The following is a 13237-nucleotide window of genomic DNA, read 5'->3' as shown; positions in this document are numbered from 1 at the left end:
CCGTTGTGACCTGGATAGTGCTAATCTCAATCAGTAGTCTGAATAGACATGAAATCAAATTCTCACAGTACAACAGAAATGACAGGAACAACTGACATCTTAAATTAAAATTACTAAATTCCAAGAAATTGATGTGCCTGACCTCAACTACAGGATAGGTCATTAAATCACATCCATAGAAACTGAGCTGAGAAGCATACTTTAATGGTTTAGGAGAGGGAAGAAAATGCCTTGAGCACATTGGATAGGTGGAAACTAGCCAACAAATTTTTAGCTGAAAATTTGTGTATGTATTAATGAAATAAAATTGAAGAAATAGGCCAAAACCCCTGAGATCTATCATTTCAAGTTTAAAAACTAAATGAGTATTCCTTTATGGTCACTTTTCATAACATCTTCATCCTTCATTAGAGTTCAGCAGTATATCTGACATTCTGTATTTACATTTCTTGGCACCATTTTTCTTCCTTACGGGTTCTGATACATTTTTTTTTTTATGTTATCATATCACAGATTTAGGTATAATGGGTCAGATCCTAAGTATCAGCTGATGATCTGTCAAATCTTCTAGCAGTATCTGAAATGTACCCATGAATTGTGTCTATATACCATTACGTGTGTGTGTGTGTACCATAAAATCTAAATATTTTAAACCAAAACATTTTCTAACTTCATCTGAAGTCTCTAAAGGAGCTTAATTGTCTTCCTGATGTGGACAATACAAATGACTAAAGCAGTACAGAAATTCAGTTTGGCAGGAAAAATATAGAAGCTTGGGTGTTGGGAGATTAAAATAGTTTAATTTTACCTTTAAATGTAGCATTCATTCCATTTTAATGAATAGTTTAGTACTTTATCTTCTGCCAGGGTGACCAGAGTGAACGAAGAGGTCTTCATTAGGGATGTTATGATTTGATAACTAAAATTAGAGGTGGAAGATTGGGCAAGTTAGTGGAAACTATAGTAAAGAACAGAATTATCAGACATAGATAAACAGATTTATTGGGGAAAAGTCAACACTGTTTTTGTAAAAGGGAAGTCATTCCTTACCAGTCTATTAAAATTCTTTGAGGTGTCAACAAGCAAGTGAATAAGGGTGATCCAGTCAATGTACTATACTTGGATTTTCAACCACCCTTCGACAGGATCCCCACCAAAGGCTCTTAAGGAAAGCAGGCACTCATGGTATAAGACAGAAGGTACGCTTATGGATCAGGAACTAGTTAAAAAAAGATAAGAAACAAAAGGTAGCTTTCAAGATGGAAAGAGGTGAACAGTGGGGTCCTCTGTACTGGGACCTGTCCTGTTCAGTGTATTCATAAATGATTTGGAAAGGGGAGTAAATAGTGAACTAGCAAAGTTTGCAAATGATAAAAATTATTCACGATAGTGAAGTCCAAAGCTGATTGAAGAATTACAGGGGTATCTTACAAAACTGGGTGACTGGGCAACAAAATGTCAGATGAAATTAAACAATGATAAGTGCAAAGTAATGCACATTGGAGAAAATAATCTCAACTACACACATGTACATATAGGCTCTAAATTAGCCGTTACCACTGAAGAAAGAGATCTTGGAGTCACTATGGACAGTTCTCTGAAAACTTCAGCTCAGTTCGCAGCACCAGTCAAAAAAGCTAACAGTGTTAGGAACCATTAGGAAAGGATTTAGAAAAGTGTTAGAGGAGCCAACTAGGGGGGGCGCTTTTCTTGACCTGCTGCTCACAAACCGGGTAGAATTAGTGGGGGAAGCAAAAGTGGATGGGAATCTGGGAGGCAGTGACCATGAGTTGGTTGAGTTCAGGATCCTGACGCAGGGAAGAAAGGTAAGCAGCAGGATACGGACCCTGGACTTCAGGAAAGCAGACTTCGACTCCCTCAGGGAACGGATGGCCAGGATCCCCTGGGGGACTAACTTGAAGGGGAAAGGAGTCCAGGAGAGCTGCCTGTATTTCAAGGAATCCCTGTTGAGGTTACAGGGACAAACCATCCCAATGAGTCGAAAGAATAATAAATATGGCAGGCGACCAGCTTGGCTTAATGGTGAAATCCTAGCGGATCTTAAACATAAAAAAGAAGCTTACAAGAAGTGGAAGGTTGGACATATGACCAGGGAAGAGTATAAAAATATTGCTCGGGCATGTAGGAATGAAATCAGGAGGGCCAAATCGCACCTGGAGCTGCGGCTAGCGAGAGATGTCAAGAGTAACAAGAAGGGTTTTTTCAGGTATGTTGGCAACAAGAAGAAAGCCAAGGAAAGTGTGGGCCCCTTACTGAATGAGGGAGGCAACCTAGTGACAGAGGATGTGGAAAAAGCTAATGTACTCAATGCTTTTTTTGCCTCTGTTTTCACTAACAAGGTCAGCTCCCAGACATCACAAAATGGGGAAGAGATGGCCAGCCCTCTGTGGAGATAGAGGTGGTTAGGGACTATTTAGAAAAGCTGGACGTGCACAAGTCCATGGGGCCGGACGAGTTGCATCCGAGAGTGCTGAAGGAATTGGCGGCTGTGATTGCAGAGCCATTGGCCATTATCTTTGAAAACTCGTGGCGAACGGGGGAAGTCCCGGATGACTGGAAAAAGGCTAATGTAGTGCCAATCTTTAAAAAAGGGAAGAAGGAGGATCCTGGGAACTACAGGCCAGTCAGCCTCACCTCAGTCCCTGGAAAAATCATGGAGCAGGTCCTCAAAGAATCAATCCTGAAGCACTTGCATGAGAGGAAAGTGATCAGGAACAGCCAGCATGGATTCACCAAGGAAAGGTCATGCCTGACTAATCTAATCGCCTTTTATGATGAGATTACTGGTTCTGTGGATGAAGGGAAAGCAGTGGATGTATTGTTTCTTGACTTTAGCAAAGCTTTTGACACAGTCTCCCACAGTATTCTTGTCAGCAAGTTAAGGAAGTATGGGCTGGATGAATGCACTATAAGGTGGGTAGAAAGCTGGCTAGATTGTCGGGCTCAACGGGTAGTGATCAATGGCTTCATGTCTAGTTGGCAGCCGGTATCAAGTGGAGTGCCCCAAGGGTCGGTCCTGGGGCCGGTTTTGTTCAATATCTTCATAAATGATCTGGAGGATGGTGTGGATTGCACTCTCAGCAATTTTGTGGATGATACTAAACTGGGAGGAGTGGTAGATACGCTGGAGGGGAGGGATAGGATACAGAAGGACCTAGACAAATTGGAGGATGGGGCCAAAAGAAATCTGATGAGGTTCAATAAGGATAAGTGCAGGGTCCTGCACTTAGGATGGAAGAATCCAATGCACCGCTACAGACTAGGGACCGAATGGCTAGGCAGCAGTTCTGCGGAAAAGGACCTAGGGGTGACAGTGGACAAGAAGCTGGATATGAGTCAACAGTGTGCCCTTGTTGCCAAGAAGGCCAATGGCATTTTGGGATGTATAAGTAGGGGCACAGCGAGCAGATCGAGGGACGTGATCGTCCCCCTCTATTCGACATTGGTGAGGCCTCATCTGGAGTACTGTGTCCAGTTTTGGGCCCCACACTACAAGAAGGATGTGGATAAATTGGAGAGAGTCCAGCGAAGGGCAACAAAAATGATTAGGGGTCTAGAACACATGACTTATGAGGAGAGGCTGAGGGAGCTGGGATTGTTTAGCCTGCAGAAGAGAAGAATGAGGGGGGATTTGATAGCTGCTTTCAACTACCTGAAAGGGGGTTCCAAAGAGGATGGCTCTAGACTGTTCTCATGGTAGCAGATGACAGAACGAGGAGTACTGGTCTTAAGTTGCAGTGGGGGAGGTTTAGATTGGATATTAGGAAAAACTTTTTCACTAAGAGGGTGGTGAAACACTGGAATGCGTTACCTAGGGAGGTGGTAGAATCTCCTTCCTTAGAGGTTTTTAAGGTCAGGCTTGACAAAGCCCTGGCTGGGATGATTTAACTGGGAATTGGTCCTGCTTCGAGCAGGGGGTTGGACTAGATGACCTTCAGGGGTCCCTTCCAACCCTGATATTCTATGATTCTATGAAAAGACACAAGGGTGGACAGGACATATGTTAAAGGTCTATAGAATCATGAATAGTGTGGAAAAAATGAATAGAGAAGTGTTTTTACCCTGTCTCACAATACAAAAACCAGGAGTCACCTGATGAAACTAGTCGGCAGCAGGTTTAATACAAATGAGGAAATTTTTTTTCTACACAACATATAATCAACCTGTGGAACTCATTGCCATGGGATGTTGTGATGGCCAAAAGCATAACTGGTTTCAAAAAAGAACTAGATAAGTTCATGGAGGGTAGGTCCATCAATGGATATTAGCCAAGAGGGTCAGGGATGCAACCCTGTGGCTGGGCAATCCCAAATCTCTAATTGCCAGAAACTGCAAGGGGAGGATGGCGTAGATCACTCCAAAATTGCCTTGTTCTGTGTGTTCCTCCTGAAGCTCTGGTACTGGCCACTGTTCGAGACAGAATAGTGGACTAGATGGACCATTGATGTGACTGGTATGGCAGTTCTTATGACTACTTAGTTTCTCTAGACTGTCTGTACCAGTGGAGCACTTTTCTCTACAGTGTTGTTTTTTCCCCTAGGGCTTTGTCCAATCTAGCTTTATGTGCCATATGACCTGGCTTCCCTCATTTCCACTGAGAGTTTATTCAAAGTCTAATATATGTCACTTGAAGATTGCCTTAATTTTTAGTCACTTTGGTTTAAAATTATCTATTGTAAATGACACATTTAAAAGAACCTAAGAATAGTTAACAGAAGAATTTGAAATCAAGGTTCCTTAACTCTTCCTGAAGCTTTGATTATTATTCTTTTTTACTTCCAATTGTTTAGCACCGTGACATCAGCTGTTTTCACAGTGGGTGACAATGTTGTTTCGGGTAGCGATGACCGTACTGTAAAAGTCTGGGACTTGAAAAATATGCGATCTCCTATTGCTACTATCCGTACAGACTCTGCAGTGAACAGGTAAACAAATAGTCAATTGAGTTAACCCTAAAAAGTTTCATTTCCTAAAATGTATTGAACCTGAACTAAAATTCAATGATCAAGAGTGAAAACAAAGCTTGGTTGGATTTGTAAAAAGCCTTCTTATAAAGCAGATAATTTTGCTTTCCTGGAATTTCTGGTGGTAGTTGTGCATCCGTGTGTGTGTGCCACAGATGATCAAGCTTATTCCAATAAGAAAAAATCTTTGCTGTAATATACTCATTAATACTGATAAATTTAATAGTAAATATTCAACCACATCACTGTCAATGAACTGAGACTTGTACTGTCAAGTCCTATTTGTCAGGCTCAGTTTTGTACATAACCTACTTTTATCTTTTCTGTGCAGGATTAATGTATGTGTTGGCCAAAGAATCATTGCCCTTCCACATGACAACCGTCAGGTTAGATTATTCGACATGTCAGGAGTGCGATTAGCACGGCTCCCTCGCAGTAACAGACAGGTAGCTGAATTTCTGGAGTGCAAATGTTGTCAGTTACTGAAAATTAGTGTTCAATACAAAACCATTTTGAGTTTTCTAAATTTGGGTAAATCTTGCAAACTTTGGAACAGATAAATTAATATAATATTTTTAATTTTTTTTACTGAGTCCTCAAAATATGTATGATGTATATTTTCAATTTAGCTGGTTTCACCTTGACTTCTCTGTGCTGAGGTGTTTCTGACTTTTTAAAATTTTATAAATGAAGTGAAGAATGCTTAAAAACCACTTGAAGTCTAAATGTAGAGTGTATCTTAGAACATGGATCTGCTCTGAAAAATGACTGACTACATAACATCTTGAAGTTCCAGGTCTCTCAGTGGTTGCCTGTTAAATTTGTTTACTTTACAAGTAAAAAAAATGTTGCAGTCCATCCTGCAAACTGAAGTTTTTGATAGTGATGCTTTTTTCCCATGCTTGTGCTAGTATCCATTTTGGACTTGGGACTTAGTAATAGAGCTGATGTGTAGGTTTAAAAAAAAACAACAAAAAACCCCGCAACATTTTTCTCTCCTTTTGTGTAGGGGCTGTAGAGTTAACTGGAATAATGTAGTCAAAACAGTCCTGAAAAATTTAGCTAGTCTAGTGTGACTCACAATAGACACAAAATAGATCTGAGTAATAAGGTGCCACTTTATATAGTCACTTGTTCTAACAATAACTACCATTTAAAATTAGAATAAACTTACTTAATATTGCAGTTCTATAGCAAGTTTCAAGCATTCCATAGGACCTGAAAGCATGTTACAAACTCTGCATCGCACAACATTCCTGGAAGGTAGATGTATAGAAATCACATTGCATGCCACTGAAACGCAGCCCACTCTGGGGGTGGAATGCAACAGCTGTAAAACACTGCTACACAGTTTAAAAGAAGGGTTTTAAGAATAGCTTAACCATAAGGAACAGGGAGGGGAGTATTGAAGTGTCAGTATTTCAGTTTGGTGTTTTGATGCTTCAGCCTGCAGTAATGATCCTTTTGATTTGAGGGATGGCAAGGATTCTGTTTGGGACTGCTTGTTAATTGACTTGAGGGGTAGCTGTTGTGAGACATTATTTTTCTCCCACAGTGCGACTCATGTCATGACTCCACAGTAGTATTAGCCGTTCTTTGTTAAGAGAATGAATGATCAGAAACCAAAACCAAATCTCTTGTGAGTGCAGAGCCATTGGAATGTCACTGAACAGGCTGCTATTATTTTTCTTACAGAAAGTAACTTTTGTTAATACTTTTTAAAAAAAACAAAACAAAAGTAGATTAAGACTTCCGGGCAAGATCAGTAATTAGGCAGGACCCAGGGTGCTGGTGATTCAGTTGGTGATACTCTTTTATATAGGCCAATATTACCAGTGCCCCAGCATGGTTTTAAGGGATACTGTGTGATGAAGAACTTACCTTTCAGGTGAGACCAACAAATGATCTTTAGGGAATAGGGTACATCTACACAGCAAAAAAACAAAAAACAAAAACTGTGGCAGTATGTCTCAGCCTGGGTCAGTTGACTTGGGCACATTCTACAGGACTAAATTTAGAAGCGTAGACATTCAGGCTGTGATACCCAGTGAGAGTGGGACGGTCTCCAGCCTGAGTTCAAACATCTCCACTGCTATTTTTAGCACTGTAGAGCAAGCCGGAATCAGTTGACCTGGGCTGCGAGACTCTCTGCCACATGGTTTTGTTGTTGTTGTTGGGTAGACACATCCTTAGGGGGCAGTGTTTGAGAGAGAAGTGGTTTCTGTCTTTTATTTGGTATAACTAAAAAACATTTTGCGATATGGCATTAATCCTGTTTTTAATTCTAAAAAGCATCAGGAAAGCAATTCAAGTAGATCTCAGCAAAGCAGTTCAACAGAGGATGTAATACTTAAATTGAGGATTTTCGTGTTACTTGATAGATCTTTAAGATATTGAAGATTATAGAAATGGGGAGAGGGATCATAGTTTCATGCTCTTTTCTGTTAAATTTGTAGATACATTTTTACAGGAAATAAGTAAAAGGAACAAAGTCCTTCAGAACTCTTGCTGTTCTGGAGAAACCATGTTTACAAATCTCTGACATTATTTTTCTGTAGGATGTAGATTTTTCTAGACTGTAAATGCTCCTTTAGGTTTGTAGTACTTTAATATCAGCAGCACAGATCTGTACAGTCATACTAAAATGAGTGTGAAACTTTCTATAGAAAGTCCAATGCCTGCTTTTCTAAACAAAGCTATTTTCTTTCACGATATTCCAAGAGATCCACATCAGACTTCGTAGCTAAGGTTACGTGTTTGTCACAGAAGTCATGGATTCCGTCACTTCTTCAGCAGCCTGTGTGGCTGGCTTGGGAGCCGCCTGAGAAGCTCAGGTAGTCCCTGGGCCAGGTGCACTGACCACTGCTGGGGAAGTCTCGGGCCCCCAGACCCCCAGCAGCAGAAGTTTGGGTATGGGGGGGGCTCAGCGCTGGAGATTGGGGTGTGGGGCAGTGCTTATGTATTGTGGGGGCTCCCTGGTAGGGCGACAAGAACTCCTCTCCCTTAGCTCCTAGCTCCATATGCTGCCTCTGCCTCCAGGTGCTGCCCCTGCAGCTCCCATTGGCCGGGGTTCCCAGCCAATGGGAGCTGCAGAACTGGGGCTTGGGGTGGAGCAGAGGCAGCACATGGAGCTAGGAGTTGGAGGTCACTGCTTCCCAGGAGCCGGGTAGGGAACCTGCCCCAGCACCCACACCCCTCTGCCCCTCCGGCTGTGGTCCCCAGGACCCATGGCGTACCACCTGGAACACCACCTCCAGCACCCGTGGTGCCCCCAGGGCTGCCCCCTCTCCCCTGTTTTGGTCAAAGGTATATAGTAAAAGTCATGGACAGGCCGTGGACTGTGAATATTTGTTTACTGTCCGTGACCCGTCCATGACGTTTACTAAAAATACCCATGACTAAAACATAGCCTTATTCATGGCATATAAACTTTTATTTTACAAACTAACTTGTTCTTACATTTTTTTTGTGCTCTGAAACTTGCCAAATGTACTTCATTATGTTTGAGCTATTTTTTTCTGATAGAAGTATGCATGGCAAGAGAGAGACTGGGAATTTTTAATAAAAATTAATAACATCCAGTGTTCTGTTAAACACTGGCGCTTAAGATATTGGAAGGTTCATCCTGGTGTGACCTTTTAGATAATATAAAAAAAATCTATTTGAATAGGCTTATTTGGTAAATGCAAACATATACTTGTATCAGTTAATCATGAATTAGTATAGTGAATAGGTTGCTAATTTTAAAACACCTTTGTTTAATGTAATACTAATTTATTTATTTAAATTGTAATAGGGCCATAGGAGAATGGTTTGCTGTTCAGCTTGGAGTGAAGACCATCCAATATGTAACCTATTTACCTGTGGGTTTGATCGTCAAGCTATTGGCTGGAACATCAACATCCCTGCCTTGTTACAGGAAAAATGAGATGCTGGAAGAATTTTTGCTTTTGTTGCCATGGACTTGTAAACTTTTTTGTTGTTGCAGACTCTCCTGAATATTAGTCTGCCTTCATTGTAAAAGTTCTCCCTTAAAAGGAGTGCTTTGTTGTTACCACATTGTGCACCATTTGCATGTAATGTACAGAAAATGTGACTTTTTTAAAAATTAGTTTGTCTTGTGTATGAACTTTTATATCTTGGCATCCACTAGTCAGTAGAAAGGAGTTCACTGTTATATAGAGCACATAAGTGTTTGTAAGTTATTCAGCATTTGCTAGATGAACAGTAGGGCATTACATTTGTGACTTAAATGTGAAATTTATATACTTATTGTGAAGAATATATAGTAGTCTATTGCATTTTCCATAATTTTACATATCTGCCTTGAGTTAAAAGGAATCTGCAGGGCTGAACTTCAAGAAGTGTGAATTTCAGTAATAGTATCATGTTAAACATTTTCTTGTTTGCATCTGTCTGAAGTATGATTTTTAGTGCTGCAGTGTAGTGTAACTTCAACTCCAATTTTATTTCTAGTTACTGGAGAAATAACATGGAGTTGAGAAAGGAAAAAACAAGCAGCCTCTTGTAGTGTGCATAGAATGCTGCGTTAAAACATTCAGGATGTTTTTGCACATTTTCTCTTGAAAAAGAACAAGAAAATGTTCATTCTGCCCTTCATGCATAAAGCTCATTCCAATCTTATATCATCTCACACTCGCAAAAATCCAGAATATTATGGTTCTAATCACTGAAATCTATTCAAGCAAATTTTAAAGCACTTTAGTTTATAGCTATTGTTATAAACCATTTATGAAAGTTTCAGATGTTCCACTGAATGTGAGTTGACTTATATAGGAAGGATTTGACACTTTTTGGTTACCTACCCCGAAAGGAAGTTTTGTTTGTTTTTACACCTTCAGTGAACATGTTTTTAAATGGGTTCATTTCCCTAGTTTTATTTTGAGCCAGCAATATGAAGTAAATGAGTACTACCTCAAAAAATGAATTTCGGTCAGGATAAATTGAGTCTTTCCATAACCTCGAGAAAGTGCTTTTGGTCTGTGTCTGAAATACTGTCTTTAAGATGAAGAAAGACAATCATGCCAAGTGTGATTTTTAAGATAATTAACATTTAAGGCTAATGGGGCAATACCACAGATAAACATCATGTGTCATCTTTGTTCTTTCAGCTCTAACTAGGGCTGCTGCAGTCCCTTCTCCATTCCAGAGGGAATAATTCTGTAGCTTTTCCCTCCTTACTCCCAAGTGATCTTACACTGGCTTTCCTCTTCATTGTGTTTAGCCTTGTACTGGCATTGTGTTGAGTTATTCCCAGCTGTTGTTCAAATAAGCAAATGCATATGGCAGCTGACATTTTCAGAAGGAAGAGGAAGGCTGCTTTAGACTGACCTTTTAGCTCTGACCCTAAGTGTGTGACATATCACAGCATAAGATGAAAGATCAAAGTAATTAGATAGTGGCTTCTTATATAGTAGGATATTTTAAGTGGATTGCCATAAGATATTAAGTATTATGATCTTCTAATCACATTCTTATGATTATATGAAACAAAAGCTGAGCTTGAGTCCTCTACAGCACTGCTTAGAGTGAAGTTGAGAGGCTGATTTGTTAACCGGATCTTTCATTCATTAGTATATGAAGGCAAAGAGGTGGAGTAGGAGGGGAGAATAAGTGCACCATTAAGTAATTATGAAAAAATTGGGGTCCTAGCAGTAAGCTGAAGCATAAAACTATGAAAGGATAATAAGGGGTGAGGTGGTTAATGGAGAGACTAAAAGAGCATATATGTGGCGACTTCATAGAGCAGAACATCTTACAGTAGCTTGATCTTTCAAAACACTTGTTTTTCTGAGTAACAGTATATATGTAGACTGTGAGTCTTTCAGAATTGCTACACTTTCATACCTGATAGTGAAGAGTTCAGATGATCAGCTGTAGGCTTTAATTGCTGGTATCTGAAGACTTTTATTTGGAGGACCCTGTCACAGTATCTACGGTAATTGTCAAGTGGTTTTTTGTTTCTAACAATTTGGAAGATAGAATTTAAACTCTCATCAGATTTTTTTTTTTGCTCTCTGGGGTGTACACACTGGGTTGGTGTTGGGCTACAGACATGTTTTTTACAAACAAGACTAAAACATATTTTTGTTAGAGTGGAAGGAAAAGAAATATAAGCACAGATGCAGTCTGGATACTTAAAAAAAAAAAAAAAAATTCACATTTTGCCATGTGCACCTCCTGCTAATAGAATCAAAGCAGCTTCAGGTTGGTCCATATCCAGTATCCCGAGCAATGATTAACCATTTAATTTGCTTGGACTTGACAAACTTAGGTTGGAGGAAAGGTTAATAGTGTGATTCTACTATCCTAAACTGTATTTAACATATACATATGTAACACAGCCATTAGAATCTATGCAGTTTAATTGTCATTGTTTCCAGTGGCTGCTGACCTTTATATCACCAGAGTGATCAAGCTCTGACATCAGAAAGAAGTATATACTTATTTCCTCTGGGGATGGAATGGAGGAACCAACCAAGGTGCTAGAGACAGGTTCTCAGGAGCAGACTAATACTTAATCAGTTGAATGACTGTACCATCTTTTAACTTTTATATATTCTACTACTTGGATGAAATATTGAGGCCATACATTTCCCTTTCCAGTGAGGCAAAGATTGGTGGTGGACAATGTTACGCTGACTGAACATGTGTAAGCATTTCAGTTTTGGTCATGCATGGAATCGAGAGTGTTCAAAAGAGAGCTAATCAGTGCTGAACTAATTATATCCAACATTTCATAAAATGGAGGAAAGTTGCTGTTACGTATTTTCATTATTGATGCAGAACTTCACTTGGATGCATCACTGGACAAACTCTAAGATCTTTTGTGGGGGGGGAGGGTGTTTCCACATAAGCAGTGAATATTGGTTTTCACAGACTCAAATTCTGTACATACTTTAGAGTCAGAATAATTTGCTGTGAAACATCTTATTTGTTGTCTAAGTCTGTGAAAGCCAATTTTTTGGGGGGGAAAAATCCTGAATTTATAAATATGTGAAACGACTTGTTTTTATTTACTTGTATTCTGCTGATTGTTTTTAGATGTTTAGTGTTTTCTTCATTACAGGTTGAAAATGCATTAAATCATTCAACAGAGTTTTGTAACTTGCTGTTCATAAACTCTGTCCTTATTACCTTAGTGTTGCTGTTACCTCAGTATTGCAGCCAATGGGAAAGCAATCAAATGATTCCCCGCCACCATCATAATTTTCAACCCTGATCTCTTTCTTCTACTCTAGTTCGGTTTCCAAGGCAATGGCAGGCAGATTGCTGTTGGAAAAGGGCTAAAGCTGTCCCTGAAAATATGACTTCTGTGTTGTAATTTGCTATGCTGACAGTTCAATATAGATTTAAAAAGGGCTCAAATGTCTTTTATTTCCATTTTTTTCAAATTCCGTATAAGCAAATCTTTATTTGCATCTTGTTGCACAGGTTATAAACGCCCTTTTTTAAAAAACGTTGTATGAAATTGATTTTTGTGCTTAAAGAAACTAGTTAAAATGAATACAGTACAATTTTAATTTACCACTGATATCACAATAAACTGAGATGAAGATTAAGTGATCTTGTAGATTCAAACATCCATGTAAAAATGAATGACAATTGCTATGGAAACACCTTGCAGAATTCAAATCCATCCTAAAATGTTCATGTAGAGTTGTCAGTATCATGTAACCATTCCACATTGTTCTTGGCTGGTCCCACAAGCTAAGCAGGATCATGTCTAGCAAACAATAGGATGCAAAACCTTCAGGGAGAAAAACCTAGAATACGTATGGGTTTGGAGCTCAGGATACAGTAGATGGCACTATTCCAACTCTCTGAACTAGTGTTGTTAATTGGAGTTGCTGGATATACCCCTTGCTGGGCCCTGGGAGGGGAGAATATTGCCTGATTTGAATGCAGCGTGGGCAAGAGCCAGACCCAAGCAGGGGGAGGGAGTGGATTGGGAGACAGACCCTATGGGAAGGGGAGTTACTGTGACAAGGAGCCTGGGGCAGAGTGGGGAAGGAAACTGATGGAGTTGGGGGGGGGGGGTGAAGTGAGACTGGATCTGGCTGGTCAAGAAAAGTGGACTGAACCAGTGAGGAGGGAGGAGGAGATGGGGGTAGGGGAGAGCCAGGATGTGGTGAGATGACTGGGACAAGGAGTATTGGGGGGGGGGGGGGGGGATGGCACTGAATTCAGATGAGGAGCACTGGGAGAAAAATTTGGACTGGGAACCAATT

General features: G+C 40.1%; 1 protein-coding gene across 2 annotated transcripts in view; it reads left to right on the top strand.

Annotated features, from left to right (window-relative positions):
• The window catches only part of WDR37 (WD repeat domain 37), a 68265-nt gene extending 55686 nt beyond the window's left edge, over positions 1 to 12579 (top strand). For both annotated transcript variants that reach the window (XM_077808331.1, XM_077808332.1), the window contains 3 exons: positions 4812 to 4946; positions 5317 to 5431; positions 8782 to 12579. In XM_077808331.1, coding sequence (XP_077664457.1) covers positions 4812 to 4946; positions 5317 to 5431; positions 8782 to 8913 — 382 coding nt within the window. In that variant the 3' untranslated portion in view covers positions 8914 to 12579. The remainder of the gene's footprint in view (positions 1 to 4811; positions 4947 to 5316; positions 5432 to 8781) is intronic.
• The last annotated feature ends 658 nt before the right edge of the window (positions 12580 to 13237 follow it).

Source organism: Eretmochelys imbricata, chromosome 2 (assembly GCF_965152235.1).
Source record: "Eretmochelys imbricata isolate rEreImb1 chromosome 2, rEreImb1.hap1, whole genome shotgun sequence".
Classification (NCBI taxonomy): Eukaryota; Metazoa; Chordata; order Testudines; family Cheloniidae; genus Eretmochelys; species Eretmochelys imbricata.
The sequence above is the reverse complement of the archived record's forward strand: the minus strand, read 5'-3'. Positions and strand labels throughout refer to the sequence as shown.